At 29.7% G+C, this 22788-nt stretch overlaps 1 protein-coding gene across 2 annotated transcripts; it reads right to left on the reverse strand.

The window, feature by feature from the left end:
• Positions 1-909: 909 nt before the first annotated feature.
• LOC25492938 (putative anthocyanidin reductase) lies at positions 910-6988 on the reverse strand. Of its 2 annotated transcripts, none has more exons than XM_013601273.3 (6): positions 6769-6988; positions 2534-2701; positions 2202-2419; positions 1954-2113; positions 1293-1503; positions 910-1189 (listed from the first exon to the last, which is right to left on the reverse strand). In XM_013601273.3, the coding sequence occupies exons 1-6, from the start codon at positions 6932-6934 to the stop codon at positions 1042-1044; spliced, it is 1071 nt and encodes a 356-aa protein (XP_013456727.2). In that variant the 5' UTR covers positions 6935-6988; the 3' UTR covers positions 910-1041. The 2 variants fall into 2 exon arrangements, with proteins under 2 accessions (XP_013456727.2, XP_013456728.1); XM_013601274.3 differs by having other exon boundaries at positions 910-1192; positions 6769-6983.
• Positions 6989-22788: the final 15800 nt, after the last annotated feature.

Genomic DNA, 22788 nt, shown 5'->3' on the forward strand with positions numbered 1-22788 from the left:
ATGATAGGATTTAGAATTTATCTCGATGAATAAAAAATGTATGCTTGACGAAAAAAAAAGTATTTTACTCTTTTCAATGGTAAAGTAAGACTTTTGGTAATATAAATATAAATCGATGATAAATCGATTATCTTGAAGTTTAGTACCTTCTAGGCAAAATCAATTTAAAATTTAAATTTATTTTAAGATAATTAAATATAAAAACTGACATGACATTAAATGATTTGATATTGAATATTTTACCTATTATGGAGCTAAGTGGCCCAACCCAAATATATTTTGGATTAAGCACCAAAGAAAACCAAGCAAGCCGGCCCAATCGCACAACCTAATACAAAGAGGACCTGCCATGCCCACCTCGGCAAAAAGGAGTGACGCAACGCATAAACTATTCCCTATGTCACCTCATGAAACATGCACACCAACAAACAAAAGATCTTGAAGCCAAGACGTGCATCTACCATTCTACATACTTAAGAGCTCATTCAAATATGAGTTCTGACATATCTAGCTATTCAGTTACGATGACGCATAACACTTATTAGAAATGATCTCAACGATCACTTCGGTGAAAATAGCAACAAATTGGAACGTATTTAAATTAGATTACTCTATAAATAGGGGTTCACCCCATATATGATTACTCGATAACCAACTCACTTATTTGCTATATGCTCACACCTACTTTATTTTAACACCAAAGTATCTTTGTTGGTACACCCCCAACTTGGAGAAGGAGCGTATGCCCAAAGATGTGAAATCCAGGCATGAGGCACGAAGATCACATCACCAACTTCAGTGATCCACCTCGTGTGTTCCTACAGGAACAATGCCCAACAAAAATTTGGGGTACTGTAGTCGTTACCAAAAAACCAACATTACATGAAAAAATAACTATAACTAACTTGATAAGAAAAAAAGTAACATTTCAAACTTTAAATTAAGTTAAAAGACCCATAGTGCCTTATTTATTTTTGTGAAAAAACTACAAAAGCTCAATTACTTTGAATCATGTACAGAGTGGCATTGAAAGACTAGTAGCTAAACTGAAGGTAAATAACCATAATCTAGGCAACACATAATTGTTTGATGTACTATTTCTTCAAGGCTATGCTTGTAACTGAAACCCAGATCTTTTATCTTCTTTGAGGAAATTTCAGTAGGAACCTTGTCATATTTCTGACTCTTTCTGCTGCATATATATGTATGTAGGAACAACATCAGAAATATGAATTAAAAAAACCCTGAAGAATTTAATATACATACATATAGAAAAAAAGAAAGAACACTACCTTTGTGTTGTTGGATTAGAATACTCTTTGGAGACAAGAGCTGCCAAGTTAGACAGTGTACAACTTTGTGTGCTGCATATGTACCTACCTTCTGCTTTAGCATGTTCCATTAAGAATATGTGTGCATTGCATATATCTTCAATGTGAACTAAAGCAATTGACCCCATTCGTGCATTTACAGCAGATAATATCTTGTAGTTTTCAGTTTCACCTATATGCATACATAATCAATTTAGTCAGCGGACACTAAAATACCCCGTGTCGAATTTTAAGCATGGAACTTCAATGCTGTATATGTTACATTTTATGATGCACATTGGATATTCTCGAGGCATTCGGCACAAAAGATAGTTCATACATGCAAACATTAAGGTGAGATCCTCGAGATGATTAATTTTCATAGTTGAAGTTATAGACATAAACGTTTATACTAACTAGTTCAGTAACATAGCCTAGCTTTCATTTCAAACACATTTGAAGATGTAAATAAAAGTCAACTAGACATCAGCGTTGTCAATTGCAGGTTGCGAAAAATAGCAGTGTAGCTACAAGTCTACAACTCTATAGCATGGCAATAGCCGCTATTTAACAACATTATATACTAAGTAGCATATTGCACAGAAATAACAATTTGTTCAAATTCCGCTGCACTATAAGTCACCTGTTAGCGAGGACAGCAGAACTTTAACACTTGAAGGTACATTAGCAGTGAAAAATGGGCCTGCAACAGTACTTGTTATAACTGAAACAAGATCAATCCCATTCTCTTTAGCAAATTTAAATGCTGCTTCTTCTGTGAGAAGCTTTGAAAGTGCATAAACCTATCACCAAAAAGAAAAAACTCAAGAAATCAATTTTGAATTTTGTGAAAAGTGCTAGTAGTAGTAGGCTAAGGAAAGCATTACTTACCCATCCACTTGGTTGTGTATTCCAAACAGTGTCAGTTTGTATTTGGCAAGATTCATCAACAATAGGTTTCCATTTTCCATTGCTATCTTTAGCAGTAATAGTACTTATAGAAGATGTGAAAACAACCCTTTTCACAGAATTGGATTTCAAGCAGGATTTGAGAAGGTTTACGGTTCCTTCGATTGCAGGGTCAATTATATTCGTTTGAACAAAGTTCTCTACAAGTTCAATACAGAGATGAAATATCAAAAATCTGTTAGTTACCAATGCACATACATTATTAAAGTTAAGTTCTTTGATGATTATCAATGCATTGCATTGCATTGCATTACCAATGTTTTCTTTCTCATTAACATTGAACTGCATTGAAGCTGCAACATGGAACACACCATCACATCCTTTTACTGCCTCCTCGAAACTTCCTTCTTCGTGCAAATCAGCGCGGAAAAATCTCAATTGGTCACCACCCTTCCACAATGACAGGAGGTGTAATGACTTTTCTGTGACATTAGAGCAAAAGAAAATTAATCATATTCATATATGAGATTATTAGTAGGCATTGGACTAAATCAAGCATGTATGGAATTGAAAACCACTGTTTACCAATACATTTCACGGAAATCACTGAGTCGACCAATTATACATACAGTTTCATTTTTTTTTTTTGTTGATAAATCAAGATATTTCTACACGTAATGCATAAATTTATTTATTTATTTCTACACGTAATGCATAAATCAAGATATTTCTACACGGAAATCAAGATATTCAAGGATCGACTTTTACTAACAATTTATTCACAAATTTGACGGATAAAATCCATTACCAAAAATCTACCAGTGCTGTGTCACACCGACCTTGTTGATCATACAATTTAATTTCTATTGGTGTTAAGCAGAAATGAACAGGGTTCACTGTGAGCATTCTCTTGGCTCTTGATGGGTTTTTAGCATATGGTCCAACAAGTACCTAATGGACCCAAACCATTCGAGGGAAGGCAGTGGCGGAGCCAGAAAAAAATGTCAGGGTGGGCCACTAAAATTAACTATTGAAAAATTGTTTAAAGTCTCGCAAATTAGACCTATAATTGAGTTATTTAAATTTTTCGGATGAGCCAGTACACCAATTTGCGGGAATTTGGATCAACCGAAACCTAAAATCGACATAAAATTGTATAAAATCTCGCAAAATAGACCTATAATTGAATTATTTAAATTTTCGAGTGGGCCATTACACTACTTTACAGGAATTTGGATCAACCAAAACATAAAACCGACACAAAATTGCATAAAATCTAGCAAAATAGACCTATAATCGTTGTTTTTTTAATTTTTCGGGGTGGACCGTGGCCCACCCCAGCCCATGAAGGGCTTCGCCACTGAGGGAAGGCATATTTTACGACTATTACTTTTCAAAAAATGCCCTTATACATTCCGGATTTTAAAATCCGGATTCATGTTTACTATTTCGGATTTTATAATCCGGAAAATTCTTATGTATAATCAGCCATCATATTTTAACAGTTTTGAGTTTTGTTTTTAAAAACAACAAAAAAATTAAGTAAAAAATGTTTGAAACCTGTCAAATAAAATCATAAAAATAGCATCAAAAAATTCTAAAAATCAAATAAAACTAATGCAAATTTTTTCGGATTTTTCTGAGAATATGAAAAATAAAAAAAAATGGGTCTAAACGATGGAATTTTGGATTTTGAGGGGCGGAATCCAAAAGAAGTCCCTTCTAAGGAAATCATGGTCTTTGAATTTTTTTCTGGGCAAGTTTCGGAGCAATCCGATCAATTAGCCCGAAAACTAGATTTTTGACTAAGAACATGTAACAATGACCCAAAACAGAAGGATGAGAGTTAGGAAAATTAACATTGTTCATAAAATGACTATCCATGTTACAAACATGTTTAGAATTTGTGCTGATACAATTCAGATTATATAATCCGAACTGTTTTACCTTGAAAAAGGGTGTTTAGGGGGTTTCCGGATTATGTAATCAGAAAACATCATGTAATGCGCCCTATAACAAAGGAAAACACAATTCCGGATTATGAAATCCAAAATGCTCTAAGGGTAATTTTGGAAAAAAATAGGACGCGCAAGGAAAGGCATAGGGTGGGAAAAGTAATGCTCCTATTTTACTCTCTCTCTTTTATTTTTCTATTTAGACTAGAGGAAGGATATTTTACTCTTCTGGTCAGGGGGTGTAAAACCTAATATAATTATCCGATGAATCCAAAGATCTAAACCAAATCAATCAAACCCAACTTTTATAAATTTGGGTTCGAAACCAATCACTCGAGACCCGATCAAACCATCATATTTTGCTTTAATTTCACACTATATTGGTGATTTTATCTTACCAAAGAGATTATTTCTTATGTGTTGAGGGTGTAATCTTTTTCACACATATATCCAATCAAACCATGCCAAGCTGATATCGTGAAATGATTTGATTGGATGCATGTTAAAAAAAAAATACTTTCAATGTAATTACATTAAATTTCTTTTATATATATATATATATATATATCATTATAATTTATGTACTTATTTTAATAGTATAAAAAGTGAATAGTGTTTTAATCTATTTCATTGTTAGATTTCTTTCAATAAATTTTTAAAAAAGTCAATCCGATTGACCAATTATTTATTGTTCAATTTTTTAAAATGAAATATTGATTGTTCATCAATTTCATATGGTTTATAAATTTTAATTTATAGATTTATATTTACAATCCAAAACTTTTTCGCCAAGTTAATTTAAACATTTTAAAAAAAAATTTCTAATAAATAATTTCTTTTTTTTAAAAGGATTTTTATTTTGAATTAATTCTTTAACCGAATTCGACCAATAAATAAGTAAAGTCTAACTACGAATTGTTCAACTCAAGATTTGAATTGAGTTCATCAAACATTTTTTCATTTGGTATATGTTATTAACTACTTGAGTTGATAATTTTTTTCATCTTAAAAAGTTTGTTAAAACTAGACACCAAACTCATATTGTCCATGTGGATTTGGTTTATTTGAAGTCCATTTATTATTATTATCTTTTTCTTTTTGATAGATAGACGAAATGGCAAAGCCATTATAAACTCACACACATAAGTGGAGGTACCGGGGTTCGAACCCCAATCATAACATCGGGCCTACAATTTCGACATTTTACCACTTGAGCTATTTATTATTTATGCTCAACCGCTTGATGAATTGTATTTTATTAAAAGATAAAATGATGCCACGGGCCACAAGTAGTAGTACTACTATATTTTCCTTTTTCTGAAAGGGACAAGTAGTACTATATCGATATGTTTTGCTCAACAAAATAAATGATATGCTTCCACTTTTTAGGATATCAATGATGTCAAAATTCAAATGCAATAAATTTGCTAAAACTAAATGATTAGAAAAAGCTTCTTCTAGTCTTTGTGAGAATTTGTAAGTTGATAGGAATAGATCAATTTATAATCAATGCATGATATAGATATGAATAGATCAAAATTCAAACTGTAAATATTAAGTTATTTATTTTAAAGATAAATTTATAAAATCAATAAACTCCTTTAAATAAAACTTAGTAATATTTGTCCATAATCACTGAATTCCTTTTTTCTTTTAAAGAACATAGTCACTGAGTTCCTTTAAAAAAAAGAACACTATCACTAACTACTAAGTAAATAATATTTGTTTATAAAATAGAAAAACTTTTCCTGAATCTCCAAGTACGCCACTTTTTTTTTTCTTTTTCTTCTTTTGCTTTAAAAAGAAAATCAAATTTAGAGAAATACATGTTAAAACCATCAAAATTAATACAAATTAAATGTATAACCTGATTTCCATTGACTAATTTTATACTTTTAGTGTTTGGTTATGCGGTGGGGATAATTGATTTTCATTAAAAGTTATTTATGTGTGAAAATCAATTGGAGAATAAAAAACTACACATTTCAACTTCAAGTAGAATCGGCAGAATGAATTCTACTCGATTGTAACCAGACATGTCATAATCAGTTATACATGTACATAATCAATTTTAGCACCTCTAGAATTGAAACCAAACATAGTTTAAGTGATTAAAATTGATTTTAAAAGTGTAGAATTGACTCTAGTGTGTTTGGTTGCTCTTAAGTAGAATTGATTATATCTATAAAATTAATTTTACTTCAAGTTAAAATTCAGAACTTTTAATCCTAGAGTTGGTTTTAACATTCAAATTTATTGTTTAACTAGTTTTTACATAAATTAATTTATCTTCAACTCAAAATCATTCTTGTCAATGCAAAACCAAACATACACAAACTCATATCTTGTGCATCAAATTGTATAGCTATGTCCATCCTAGTTGGTCCCCCCTTCATCAAAAATTAAAAGTAGGACTCCGTCTATATTTCATACCCTAGTATCTAATTTTACAAACCTATTGATCTATTAAATAAACACCAATTAAGTACAAATGAAATCACATTAACACTTCTGTTTTAAATTTAATTGATCATTTATTTGAAGAACAATTCCAATTAAGAAGGAAAAAAAAGAGATTGAATGAGGATACTAACCAGGATCTCTGACAGTAGCATGAACAGTGCAACCTCTTTGAAGAAGAGCTTCAACAAGCCATGAACCAATATACCCTGTGGCACCTGTAACACAGTATTTGGCAGTAGGAACAATTTGTCCACTGCTTCTCACCATCCTCATTGCTTCCTCCATTTCTTCCTTCATTACCACCAAAAACACAAACTGTTTTTCAACTATTTAATCCCCCTCTCTTGTGTTAAATATAATATAATGTAGTAGGCAAACATCCACTAGGCACGTAGGCATGTGTGCTATAAATAAAATACCAAGTGGAACTATCTAGACGTGTATAAAATAATTATCCATTCAATGAGTTCTGTAAAGTATATAATTACTGCACTATTATGTTACAGCTATTTTTTTTTATGTTACAACTATTGTAATGGTACAAAATAAAAAATTATATCGATTTTATAAGTTAATATATAATTTGTTGATGCACTATTTCAAAATATATGATTGAATGTGTCGGAAATGTTTTCCATAAAATACCTGAATATTTTTTTGTTGCTATTAACTGGATTAGATGAGTTCGAGTTCGGCTACTTGAGATCGACTATGATCCTAGTGAGTTTTCGGAACCTAACATATCTAAACATTTATCTCATTAAGCTAGTGTTTTTAAAAAATTGTTGTATTAATGTATTTTTTTATTTTAACTATCTTTTTGAGTAATTATTTTGACTTATGTACTTATTTTAATACTATCAAAGAATTTATAGTGTTTGAGGAAAATTAATTCTTTTATATTTTTAAAATAACTTTCATAATTTTTTTTTAAATATCAATCTAATTGTACAAAATCAAACCAATTCATTCTTCATTGGTTTGAACTGGTTCAAATTTTGTGAAAAAATATTGCAAAAATTAAACCAACTAATTTTTATAGGTTATTATGTTTTCTCTCTTAAAATCAAATCAAATCGACTCATTGCATCTAACTAAAACCGGAAAACCGACATAGTATAAATATTTCAAAGATAATATGTGCTCACCCAAAACTCATTGACACCTTGAGAGAAAAAATATAATGATGTGATAGATAGAAAGAAAATGAGACGTTTAAGAGATGTACGAGAACTGTGGGTGTTTTTAAATATAAGGGTTGTAAATATTGTTGTGTTGTGTTTGAGTGTGGAGGAACGATATTAGTATAACCATTTTTGTGACAACCATTTCTTCCCTTCTCTTTTGAGAGAAAAACAACATAGAAAAAATGTGAGAGTAAAATCACAGTGTATGCATGAGAGAGGAAGTTGTCCCAAAAATTATTAAAAAAATGGTCATACAAATATCATTTCTCTCACGTGTTTTCATGCATGTCAAATGTTGTGAACTTACTCCATGTGTCCTGTTGAATGAATCAAAATATTTATGATATTTTCGTAAAAGAAGTTCTGAATAAAATCTATGCAACATCTAATATGATTTTAATAAAATCTAAACCTTAGAAAATTGAAATAATTAATGACATTTTGGTAAAAATAATAAATTCAAAAGAGATTTTTTCAAAAAGTTTATATAAAGAAAAGGTCTTCTAAAAATATATATTAAGAAAAGGTCTTCTATATAGAAAGAGAGAAGGCTATAAGGCCTTTGTTTGTACAATGAAATTGAAAACCATAATATTTGCTGGTCAAGCCTCTTTCTTTGCAATAAACAATCCAAAGAAAAAAGCATCTTTCTTTAAAATTAACAATGTAAATACGACAAGAAAGAGATTTGGGAAGGATAAACGAGATTTGTTATCTATTTTCTTTATTTTAAATGTTGCTGTGAACAATAATATTTGCTGGTCAAGCCTGTCTATATCTTGTTTATGTTTGGTAGAAAGGAAACAGGGAGAGAAAACTGAATATCTTAATTCTGGGTAACAGAATGGAGACTAATTGTCATTATCAATATATAATTAGTATAGTTTTTTTTTTTCATCCAATATTATAGTCAATAATAGTATAGAAAATTAAACATGTATATCCAAAAATGTATTGCATTGCAAGTTGCAACTCTCAATTTGGGTTTGATAAAAAGGAACACCAGTAAGCATATTATCCCCAAGGAGAGGAGCATGCGCGTTATTTTTTAAATAGCATAGTCAATAGTTGATGTGCTCGTGCCAAATAATGAAACTCTCAAATTGGAACATTATACTCATGATTTTTTTTTTGGATAAATTATACTCATGATTTAATATTAATATCATTACAAAAACAAAACTCATGATTATTATATAGATGTGAATCTGTGATCAATCGGACTCATATTTATGTGTATCCACCAAAAACATTCACATAGTGATAAAATGTTGTATGAATGAGTTCGAATTTAAATCAATTGGTAAAGATGTTGTATAATATATGTAGAAGACGGAGTTCGAATTTCGAACATCTTACTTATTCACCTTATAAAGATGAATTTCTAACCATTGAAGTATTTAACCAAAATAAATGTTGTTTGAACGGTATGTATGGATGCATGTTAGAATCTACAATTTCCCATTGATATTTAGTTGTCTTCTCTAAAAAAAATTGTTACGTGTAAATTTTGTCTTTTATGTTCTTTATTAAAAAATAAATCTACCTTCTCAACAAAAGTGAGGAGAATGAAAACGTTTCGAAATATTGAACCTAGGTTTAGTAAAGTTGTCAAGGGAGAGCTGGCAAAACATTGTTTATCATATCATATGGCGGTACCCCGGTTAGCAGCATGTGCATGTGATTTGAGTTCGCAGCTAAAACAATTGTAACAAATTGATCTATTATATTATCAAAAAATAATATAACCCTAAATTTTTCATTTGAAAAATATTTTGAAGACATTGACTTAATGTGTTTAGATTCGTCTAGTTTGTATCGGTATCATTGAATCAAAGATATTATTTTCTTTAAAGAATCATTGAACCAAAGTTATGTTTACCTATAATTTTTTTATTAAATTATGATGATCAAATAAAAAGACGTGGTGTTTGTTAGCTACTTGTATAAGTTTATAAATATAATTAACTAATATAATATAGATTTTGTTTTTACAATTTTTGGAGAATATTATCATTTACTAATTTATGAATTTTATCTTTTGAAACAAAATTTATATATTTAGTCATTTCATTCCCGTGGACAAAAGAAGCATACCTGATTGAATTGAGGAAAGTCATGTAAACAAAGTAAACTGCTAATTTCTTCAAAAAAAAAAGTAAACTGCTAATAGAAAATTTTCAAAGAAAAAAGAATCAGAGGGTCTAACCCTGAACGTGGTGCACATAATTGATGTTTCAACAGAACTTCTTTTTTAAAAGTCAACTGCACAGAGACAACAACCAAACATATACTCAGGTGTTGGCTTATGTGAGGTGATATCAAGTTACAGTTTAAAAACATTTATGTCACAAAGCAAAAAAATATTGTTCTCTACACCACCATTCGATTGTTATTTTTTAGGGATGTTTTGTATCATTCAATGTCAACCACATGATAATACTTTTTTTTTCCTTCAAGTAGAAATCAAACTCAGTGCTAACCAAGTTGTTTGGGCTTCAGTGTCAAGGAGCTCGTTCTAAGGACGTATTCGGGGAATATTGGGTTTGATTCCCAGAGGAAACAACGCTCTTGGCCAGTGCGCATGTCTCTACGCATGAGCCGGATTAGTCGCTCACTTTTGGTGGATCGGAAACCGATGCGAAAGAGAAAAAAAAAATCAAACTCAGTGCTATCCTAGAGTTTAAAATGTTACTCACACCAATCCCTTGTGTGCTAAACTCCCATGGTCATAATAATAGTAATTGTTAATCCAACCTTGTAAAGGACAAATATGAATTCTTTTCACAAATTAAAATTTGGGGTGAATGCATTCAAATTCTACCGTCCTAAATAAATACTCCTCATGTTTCATGTTTAGGTTGTGTGTAACTCTTAAGGAAGACGATTACTTGAATTGATTTTAATATTAAAATGGATATTATTTAGTAAAATAGTATCATTAATTGTTGTTAATAAAGTAATTAAATGAAGTGAAATTTAATAAATAATATTATATTAGCAGAGAAAAAAAATATTACATTGTTGACTTGTTTCTCTTTTTTTCCTCCTTCCTAAACTTTAGTCATCACAATTTTTTATTCTTTTTGAACTATCAAAGAAGGATGATTTAGGGTCACACTTATGACTTAAAATCACTCCATTCGAATTGTTTTTAATTAATTTCTTTTTAAATTTAATAAGTAATTTCAACGTATTTTTATTCTTATTCTGTTTGCTTTTGTGATTGTATCGTCTTTGCACGACTTTGTTTGTATTGATTTCTCATCTTTATAAGATGTGTTTTTTAAAATTTCATTATGCTGTTTTGCAAAAATATCGTTACTTTTATGACAATGATGCATATAACAACATAAAAGAACATGTTTTTAACAATGATTCGTCAAAAGTAATTATAACAACATAAAAGAACATGATTTTAACAAGAATTCATCAAAAGTATTGATTATATGATTTTTAGTCACATATAAGAATATGGATTTAGTAAAAAATAATTACAACCATATAAAAAATTATGAGTTTAACGAAAATTCATCAAAAGTATTTACAACAACACAAAGAAACATGAATTTAACAAGGATTCATCAAAAGTAATTATAACAACATAAAAGAACATGATTTTAACAAGGATTATCAAAAGTAGTTATAAGAATATAAAAGAACGGATTTTAGCAAGGATTCATAAGAGATAATTATAATAACATAAAAGAACATGATTTTAACAAGAGTTCATCAAAAGAATTTAAGAAAACACCGGATGTTAAGGACTCCTTGTTGCTACCCACAATAATATACGACCCTTAGAGTTGAATAAAACTCCCCTCTTAACTCTAGTTTTTCTAAATTGATGAATTTTTATGGTTGAATCTCTCCCCGTACTCTTCTCTCTTTACCTCATTTATCTTCTTTTCTCCACAACCATAGTTTTTCATTCACTATAATTTATAACTATTTAACATAAAATGAATTAATATGAATTTTTTAAATGCAAAAATTCCCCTCTAAAAAAAATGCAAAAATTCCTAGATAAAAGTAACAAAAATCTAATGTAAAAATCAAATTTTGATTTACGGAATTGTTTTTTATAATGTTCTAAACATGCTTAAAAAAAATCATTTAAAAACACACGTTAATTTAACAACATGGACTAAATTGTGTTGGAACTAAGTAAATAATAAAAACATTCAGGGGCGGAGCCATCTATTATCCAGGGAGTTAAGCTGAACTCCCTCAACTTTTTTTTACCCCAATTATCTTGTGGTTTACTGTTTTGAACCAACTACCAACTTGTAGCCTGAACTTATTGACTTTTGTCGTACAACACTAATCATATATCATTTCGTTTAATTTAATTTAGTATATATTTAATTTCTTTAATTTTTCAAAGGCAATGGTAATAATTTAATTAAAGTTAAATCATTCAAAATAGAATCTTATGGGATCGAACTAAAGTAATTGCCTCGTTTCTTTCATGATATTTTCCAATTACACCCGAAATATTTTTGTTACACCCCCAATTTGATAAAAGTACCCCTAATCTATTATGAAACTTTCACTCATTTTCCTTTTTCATTCTCTTCCTTTCATATTTTTTTTCTGTCTCTCTCCTGTCAGTTTTCAAATCAAACTATTTTTCCCTCCAATTTATGGGGTTCATTTTTTACGTTACAATTGTTTTGACGTGTTAGAGACAGGGGCGGATCTTGATCAAAATATTAGGGGGAGCCGTAAATATTAACTAAAAGGTCAAATGTATTTAAAGGTTTTTAAGTTTTTCATTTTTTCCAAAGTCGTCCTTTAAGTTTCAAAAGTTCCAAACAAATCCTTTAAGTTTCAAAAGTCCCAACAAATTATTTTAGTTTTTGAATCGTTTCAAACAAATCCTTTTAGAGGATGATGGTGATGATTTAGATGATAGCAACAAAGAGCATTATCCACCATTTGTCACGCCTAAAAAATGACTAATTTTAAGTGGGTGTTAGGAGCCAGATTTGGTACCAAAGATGAGTTCAAGGAAGCAATTACCAACTATGCTATCTACAATAGGACTTGTTTGAAACGATTCAAAAACTAAAATGACTCGTTTGAGACTTTTGAAACTTAAAGGACGACTTTGGGAAAAATGAAAAACTTAAAGGACTTTTAGATGCATTTGACCTAACTAAAATGTTATAATTAAAATTCATAAGAGATTTATATACTTTTTTTCTGAAAGAAAAAAAAAAGTAAAATATCTATTAAAGGAGAGGGTTTTCTTGTAAAAAAAAAAGTAATAATGTAGGCTTTTAAAACCATTTGTTGCACTTAGCATATTGTGAGCTTTTAGAACCAGTGCTCTTCCAAATAATAATGATAAGAGAATTAATTTACCCACATCCACTTTTACTAATACTACTATTTACTACTATTAGTTTATAACTATTAGCTATCTGAGAAGGGTGAAAAGAAGTTCTATCGTTTTCTTCACCCCTTCTCCAAACCCTTAAACCTTTCTCAATCAATTTTTATATCAAGTTTCTCAATCAAATTGAATATACAATAATTTCTCAATCAATTTTCCCCATTTTCCATTATCATAATCTTCAGCCCCACTTTTGTTTCTTCTGTTCAGTCCAATTATCTTACACCCCCTGACCCCTTTCGTCTTCTTCAGATGGTTATGTTCTCCAACCCCATCTCTAATTCAAATCTTAACTGGGCTTTCCAGAACACTAAAGGTATCACTGTATTCATTCTAATCAAAGGCAATGGAATTTCAAAAGAGAGAAAACAGGAGAGTTAAAGGAAGGAAAGGAATTGAGATTCGAATCTGCGGCGACATGGATATGAAAATTTGAGATCATTGGCCGAAAGATTCTGTGGATGGTTAATGAAATGAACATATGGGGGTGCCATGAGGGAGAAGTGTTCAGCCATGGAAGATGAGCTCTGCACTAGCACTATATATAAATAAAATAAAATAAAGTGGGGGGTGCCGTGGCTACCCTCCGCTCCCAAGAAGATCCGCCACTGGCTGAAAAGTTCATCACTGAGCCTGAAATACATGTTGAACCTATGGTTGGTGAAGTTCCAACTGGTGGAGAAGAACCTGTGATTGGTGAAGTTCATGCTGGAGAGAAGGGAACTGACATCCTTACACTTTTGAAGTGGTTGTTAAGAAAGTTGATGTCGTTGATGTAGGAGACAAAGCATCGACTCAGAAACTTGACCAACTTCTTTTGAAGGTTGGTGAAATGAAAATCGCTCTTAAAATGAAGTGAAGAATGATGATGATGATAAAGACAGTTAAAATAGGAATTGAGGAAAGAAATAAGATTTGAAATGTTTAGTATCAAATACGATGATATTTTAACATCCTCTCTTTAGTTTTTTTTTTGGGGTTAATGGTGTTTTACCCCCTGTAATATAGGTTATTTTTTGTTTTTTTTTTATTTATCCCTTGTAAAATATATTTTTTTTGGAATACCTCCCTAATAGGTCATAAAAAAACGACTTTATTTTTTTTTTTTGAAGAATTTTTTTCGTTTTTTTATGACCTATTAGGGGGTATTCCAAAAAAATATATTTTATAGGGGGTAAATCAAAAAAAATATTTTACAGAGGAAAAACAAAAAATGACCTATATTACAGGAGGTAAAACACCATTAACTTTTTTTTTTTTTTATGTAATTGGTTATGAACTTTGCTCAATAGTTGCCCATCCCCTTTTGGATTTTCAAAAAAAAAAAATCACTTAGTACAAATTCAAACCCACAAATTGAATTAATAAATGTTAATTTAATTCACTTACACATACACAAATTGAGTTCACGTCTACGTCACGAGTAAAATTCATATTTACATAGACTGCGTTAAATGAGTTTAGGTACGGTGTTAGAGCTATTTTGGTATTATTATAAAATGTTAATGAAATTTTGGGTCTAACCTAATGTTTAAAGGGTGTAAGTAGAAAAAGTCATATTTCATTATCTGTTTTTTGTACTTTGCTTTTCAAATAAATAAATGCCATTTTCATAAATAAATAAATAAAATAAAAGTTTAATTTATATATATAGTCCATTTACAAAAGTTTTACACGTCACTTGTTGCAACATTATTTAATGAGATGAAAACTATATCATACCTCAGTAATGACTGAGCTAACACACCATTAAAGAAATGTGTGAAATCATACACTAAGATGTTTATAATAAATTTAACTATAAAAATAATTTTCTTTCAAAAAAAAAAAAACTCTAAAAATAATTTAAAAGAAGTATTGTTGAACTTTTTTCAATGTGACTGATGAGTCAATAATTAATCATTTTAATATAATATTTAAATCCGTTTTATTTATATTTTAATAAGTTTATTTCCTTTTTAGAACTCTTTTACTACAATTACAAGTTATTATATTTCAGGAACAAATATTTTAAAGATTGAGTATTGAGCAAAAGAAATGAGAATTGGAGCTGATTCGTGCAAAAAATAAAAAAGATCTTAAACAAAAATATCTGATGCAAGGATTGAGGACAAAAATATGAATATCTCATACAAAAATATTCTGTGCAAAGAATTTGAAGATCTTGTACAAATATATACAAGAGGCGCGCCCCACTTTAGTCCTTTTGCTGCTTTTGCTTTCTAGACAAGCTAACTATTAATTTATTTCTGACCTAAAAGCCCTTGGTTTCTTGTGGAACATTCTAGTGATGTATTGCTTAGGTTTTAAGTCGTTATAGACTATAAATAGAGTAACTAGCTATCATAACAATTCATCTTTTGTTCTTTGAAATAATAAGTGACAATTGTTTCTTTGAATAAAAGTTCACTTTTATTTTATGTTTTTCTTCTTCTTCTTCTCTTCTATGTCTACAATGAACGTGAGTGAGTAGATTCTTCTTGTCTTGAGATTGTTGGGTAAGTCTAAATGACATAACCCTAATCAAATCAAGCCTTGAACCCCAATTTTATATAAATCATTTTCTAATATAAATTCACCGTTTTCACATGAATTAACAATTACCAAACTGTAAAAGCGAAAGTGGAGGGTTAGTAATTGTTAATTCATCATCTCAAATATCAATTCATAAAATGAAAGTGGAGTTTTGATATTCAAACAAGTGAATTTAGACAAGGATTGTGAAACATGAAAATAGTCTAGCAAACCTTGAGACATATAAAGCTTCGAACTTCAAGGATTCTAATAGCAATCAACCATGAAAATAGGCGTGGTTGCTAGAGGAACACACTCACTGAAAGGAGATGTGATAGACTAAAGAGAAACTTGTCTTTAGAAAGTAAATCCAATATAAAATTCTGGTTTAGGGTTTGTTTGTGAAGGGCTTGTTATTTAGATGAACCAATAATCCCAAAGCGTTTTTATTTTTATTATTTTCTTTTAATTAAAAATTCAAACTTTTCAACTAAAACTCTTTTCTAATCATTGTTAAAAGTTAATTAAATTCAAAACTCCCTGTCAGAACGATACTCTTTTATTACTACTTTGATAAAACCGTGTACTTACGGTTTTATCCCATTAGTGACATTTAAAAAAAAAATATGACATGGATTATATTTTCCACTTCTACCTCTAAACTAATATTGTGTATACTATTTTTAAATCATTGTTTCACTATGACCAAAGAACTTAAAAATTAAACTCTATTTTTTTTTTGTTACAAAAAATTAAATTCTAACTCATTCATCATAGTTCATCCCATATTTGATTATGTGCCCCATTTTCTTTACCATAAGAAAAGCATTGATTCATCAAAAGTAAAAGCATTAATTTCAGGGTTTTTATCCACTTCATCTTATATATTCCAAAGCACAACATCATCATATTTAAATCATGAATTTAACATTAAAACAACACAATTCAAAACTAAAATTAAACATATAATTACAACAAGATATAAGAACATGAATTTAACAAAGAATCACAAAAAATAATTACAACCACATAAAAGATCATGAGTTTAACAAAGATTCATCAAAAGTATTTACAACAATACAAAGGAACATAAATTTAACAAAAATTCATCAAAAGTAATTATAACAGCATAAAATAACATGATTTTAACAAAAATTCATCAAAAAATAGTTATAACAACATAAAAGAACATGTTTTTAACAAAGAATCGTCAAAAGTAATTATAATAAAAACATAATTTTAACAAAAATTCATCAAAAATACTAATTCAATGGTTTTTACTCACTTCTTCTAATATATTACAAAACACAACATCATCATATTTAAATCACGAATTTATCATTAAAACAACACAATTCAAAACTAAAATCAAACATATAATTACAACAACATACAAGAACATTAATTTAACAAATAATCACAAAAAATAAGATCATGAGTTTAACAAAGATTTATCAAAAGTATTTATAACACCATAAAATAACATAATTTTAACAAGGATTCATCAAAATGTAAGATTAAAACTACAAAATGTAAAGCTAAAATCTAACGTATAATTGCAACAACAACATATAAGAACATTTTTTTCCACAAAATGGAATGATCTCATATTCAACATATTCACTGTTCAACATTCCCAAAAAACAAAGGTTCACAATTAATTAAAGGTTCTGCAATTAGTAGCATACATTAAACTAGGATTTCAAATAAGATTAATTTATGTCAAGTCATGGATATGAAGTTAAATGGTATTGATCGCCAATATTTGGTTCAATAAAGGACCAAAAGGGCACTACACATATAACAAAACACTTGTGAAAAACCACGAACAAGTTTTGGTCTTACAATCCATTCAATTAAGTCGATCTTCCTCTTTTTGATGGACCAGCTTCGTCAGTGTTATCGCAGCCCTCTTATTAAGAGCTTTCTTGTCTACATTGGAATCGTCAGCTCATTAAGAGTTTCCTCAATAATTTTCAGTGGACTTCGAATGATTTCCTTCATGATATGGAAAAACAAACGGTAAAAACTCTTAATACTAATTGACCACTCGGTAGCCTTGTTTTCACCACGACTCTATGGGTGTTGGCAAACTTCATCAAGAAACACTCCAGTTTTCACAGTCATGTTTGTTGCCCGTCTTTTTAGTAGGAGTAACTCAATATTGAAAAAAAAATGTATTTTTAAGTCTTTCTTTAGCAAACCATGAGTTTTTCTTTGTGAAGGCAAACACATTTGAATGTTTTGCAACGACCACATCTTCATCATGATCATCATCTTCAATCAAATCATCTTTAACCTCAAGAGAAGTCAAGTACTTTTTAATCTCGATATCATTTTTGTTTAATAGAGAACCAAAGTAGTGATGACTTAGGAACACTTTTAACCAAAAGTGATCAATATCCTATGTGACAGCGTCACGTTTATGATATAAATTGACCGTTGACAAACGGAAGGCTCTTTGGATTTCTTGAATGTCTTCTCTTTCTTTTTTAATGAGGTGGTCGATATCAACTTGAATTGAATCCATTCTATGTATGATCTCACGAGAAACACCAAGCTCATGCTCTGGCACATATTTTTTGTAAATCGTCCAAGCATTTGGACATATAAAATCCTTGAGTGTTACATAAATCTTTTCTTCAGGATCTTCGTCCTTGCCAAACCATGTAAAGAAAATGATATTCTCATAAACTTTTCATTTTCTTCTGTTGCCTTTTGCCACTCCATTCGGCATCATATCCTTCCTCCATCTAATTTGTCTCTTAACTTGAGCGGATGATGGTGGTTGATAAGACTTTGAAATGATTGGATTGAAAAAAATACCAATTAGGATCAAAATCAAACTAAACATAGAGAGGTTCTTCAAATTCTCTCTATCGGCAGGGGTGATAAAATTGATCAGCATATCATATTTGGAAAAAACAATGCCCTAGAATCCAGGAATGGACTCAATTTCAGCATCGCGACTATGATAATGCACTTCCAAACCTGCATTGGATTCCACCTTGCAACGCACAATTTGGGGCACTCTCTTTATCGACATTCTTTCCAACTTGTTCTTCAATTCTTTACAAAGTTTTCATAGCTGCATCACTGTGAAGGTTCAAGCTCTCTTGAATCGTGTCTTTCAAATCATAGATAGACATGGCAGAAGAAAAAACTAGGGCAAACCTTTTAACATATAAGAACGTGGATTTAACAAAGAATCATAAAAAATAATTACAACCACATAAAAACCGTGAGTTTAACAAAGATTAATCAAAAGTATTCATAATTATAGCTACATAAAATAACATGATTTTAACAAGGATTCATCAAAATTAATTATAACAACATAAAATAACATGATTTTAATAAAGATTTATCAAAAGTAATTATAACAAGATAAAAGAACATATTTCAACGAGGATTCTTCAAAAGTACTAATTCCATGGTTTTTAATCACTTCTTCTTATATATTTCAAAGCAAAACATTGTCATATTAAAATCATGAAGTCAAGATCAAAACAACACAATTCAGAAGCAAAATGAAACATATAATTACAACAAATAAGAACATGAATTTGACAAAGAATCATAAAAAATAATTACAACCACACAAAAGATCATGAATTTCACTACGACTAGCAATCAATTTTTTATACAAAAAGAATCACACATATAACATAATTTCAACTCCTAAATAATTTTTTAACAAAACCGATAATAATTTTATAATAATAATCAACGAAACTAAAAAGTGTGCACTTATATATATAGCACCAACATATGTTCGTTCCTCTGTGACACCGATACAACACATACACATGTTATTACATTAATTTAATTTTGATTTTTTTTATGGAAATGAATATCAACGTATTAGTATCAATATAATGTGTAATGTTCTACCATAAAAAAAAAATCATGTTTAATGTTCATGTCTGTTTTAGTGTTTCGCAAGTCTGTACCCTTTGTTCTAGGGATGAACATACGGTAAAGAAAAAACTTTAAAAATCCACATTTTGTAGGGATGAAAACTTAATTAATCATTGAATATTTATATATGGATTGGTGATAACAACATCCACATCGATGTTATTTAATATATTTAGCACTAAACAAAATAAACACCGTCACCGTTATTAAAGAGTGTAAATTTTGGATGGCGGTAAAGAAAAATGTTTAAGGAGGATCCGTCCCAATTCATAAATTATTTTAAAATAAATGATGAACAAATATTTTTGAAATAAAATGATATAATTTTTTTTTTTTTTGAAATGATATATAGTTAGTATGATTTTTCAAAAACTGCATGGAAGTGGGACTCAAATTTCTTCTTCTGCAAGCAAAAAAAACTAAGAAAATTGTTTTTCTTGACTAACTAAGAAAATTGTTGTTCACACTTCTTTTTATGCTAAGAAACACCTAAAAATTACGCATTTAACCTCATCAGCATCTAACTACCGTTGGATTGATTCCTCGGCAGTTAACTGTCGTCGGATACATCAGTAGTTAACTGTTGATGCAATGAATTATGCAGACAACAGGTTCTACTATGTGATTTCAAGCCAATTTTGGCCTATTTATTACATGTAATTCAACAACATCAATTCCAGAGGCAGTACAACTCATACATCAATTATAATCAGTCATAAACAAGAACAATACATAATCTTTCACAATTGATCAAAATTAAATCAATTCGACATTCGTTAAAATTACATGAATGTTTGAAATTCAACAAAACATAAAGAATGTTTGAAATTAAGCAACTCATTACATAACATTATATGAAATCTCTACTGACATTCTACGCACATGCAGTTAGAACGACCACAAATATATAATATATTATTTTCAACCATATGTCTAAACATAAATCTTATGTCGCTGTCGTCACGAACAACCCGGGGAAAATAGGCTATTTTTCATATGTCTTCATCTTTATATGCTCTCAAGTCTACGCAAGGCATCTGAACAAATACGTGACATGTATAATGATTTTCACCAAGATACTCAAAATATTTGTTAAGTTGTGCCTTCAACTTACCAATAGTGTCGATCGGAGTCAACATAACCTTAATTATCTTTTTAAAAACAGAGTATTAGACACGACCTTCAATTAGTGCAACCTCAAACATGTTTAACTTGACAAAACTTTATGAAATATCAAATACTATAATAAAATTAAATGAAATGTAATATCAATAAATTGACGAAAACATTGACATATATAAATCAAGGTAGTTGTGAAGCTTTGACAACTAATATTGTTCACAAAAATTGTAAGATGAGATGTTGATGAGTGAGAGAGCATGTGTACAATGCATTAGATTAGAATGTGTGAATATATTTTTCTAAAAAAAAAATATGTTTACCTATATTTCTCTTTTGTGACATCACAATCATATAATCTAGCCAGTACATCACTTTCATTATTGATTTCTCTCTCAATTTTATGAGGTGTATAATGTCCAAAGATATATTTTTTTTCAAATTAATATTATTCCTATCACAATAATGATATTTTTTTAAGAACGTATAATGTCCAAAGATGATAATTCTCTTTCGATTTTATGAGGTCTATAATGTCCAAAGATAATTTTTTTTCAAATTAATATTATTCCTATCACAATAATGATTTTTTTTATTATACATTTTTTTTTAAGAACGTATGATGTCCAAAGATGATTTTTTTTAACAAAATCGATATAATGCAAATTCGCTAAAAATAAAAGGCTGAAGTGCACTTTTTCCCCCCTAACTTTTAAAAACTTGCAATTTTGACCCCCTAAGTACAAAAACTACAATTTTGGTCCCCTAAGATTTAGCCCCTTTGCAACTTTGATCCTTTTTGCCAATTTTGACCGGTCAATGCCTACGTGGCATGCCACGTGTGTAATTAATAAATTAAAAAAAAAACATATAATCATTTTTTAAATTAAATAAATTAAAAATAAAATTAAAAAATTAAAAAATTCAGGAAAAAAAAAATTAAAAATACAAGCAGATGAAGAAGGAAAGGCACATATCATCTTCCCCCAGATTCATCATCACCAGTACCACCATCCATCATCTTCTAATATTCATTATCACCATTCATCCTCATCACCAACACATATCATCTACAAACTCTTCACTTTCTTGTTCTTTTTGTTCTAGTCCATTTTCATGAAGATATATACTATATAACTGATCAAACGTTCTGTAAGTTGTAGTGAAATTAAGCTCATGAATTAATAAATGAAAAAAGACCTTGAAACATGAGTGAAGAAGATTCTCAAGTTGGAGATGGTGGCTGATGTAGTGGAGGTAAGCGACCGTGATGATGGAGGCTGGAACACATCCAAATCTACTGTTATATTTCCAATTCCACACACAAACTTTTTCACCAACAATTCCCGACATTACTATTCTTACACAGCTAGCGGTGCTACATGTTTCATTGTTCTCTTCTCTCATTTTTTTCATCTTTTGTATTTAAGATAATAAGAGTTATGGAAATTTCAATTTTTCTTACAAAAGATACAAAAACAAACAAAAGTTTAAAAGCAGGTACAATAAAAAACCAACAGAAGAAACCAAATTGGGTAGAAAAAAGAAACACCACAAAAAGGAGGAGGATGACGGCTGCGATAGAGGCATTGTTGAATAAGAAGGAGGAGGTGTCACCGGCGGTGGTGGTCGGAGGAGAGTGACAGTGGGTGTTTTGAGAGGAAGAGATGATGAAGAAGAAGAAATAAAAGATTGAGGGATTTTAATTTTATTTTTAATTGTTATCCTGATTTTTTTATTTTTTTTAATTTCATTTTTCATTAATTTGATTTAAAAAATGATTATATGGTTTTTTTATTTTTTTAATTCATTAATTACACACGTGGCATGCCACATAGGCATTGACCGGTCAAAATTGACAAAAAGGATCAAAGTTGCAAATGGGCTAAATCTTAAGGGGTCAAAATTGTAGTTTTTGTACTTAGGGGGTCAAAATTGCAAGTTTTTAAAAGTTAGAGGGGAAAAAGTGCACTTTAGCCAAAATAAAAAGGATGAATATGTGAACAGGT

The sequence above is a fragment of the Medicago truncatula genome, chromosome 4 (genome assembly GCF_003473485.1).
Source record: "Medicago truncatula cultivar Jemalong A17 chromosome 4, MtrunA17r5.0-ANR, whole genome shotgun sequence".
NCBI lineage: Eukaryota > Viridiplantae > Streptophyta > Magnoliopsida > Fabales > Fabaceae > Medicago > Medicago truncatula.

Bases quoted from the DNA above. Each gene is read 5' to 3' on its own strand.
- LOC25492938 (XM_013601274.3), bottom strand. From the start codon at position 6,934: ATGAAGGAAGAAATGGAGGAAGCAATGAGGATGGTGAGAAGCAGTGGA. The intron at 2,114-2,201 runs GTAAGTAATGCT...TTTTGGTGATAG, and splicing joins ATACACAACCAAGTGGATGG to GTTTATGCACTTTCAAAGCT. The intron at 1,193-1,292 runs GTAGTGTTCTTT...ATATATATGCAG, and splicing joins TCTAATCCAACAACACAAAG to CAGAAAGAGTCAGAAATATG.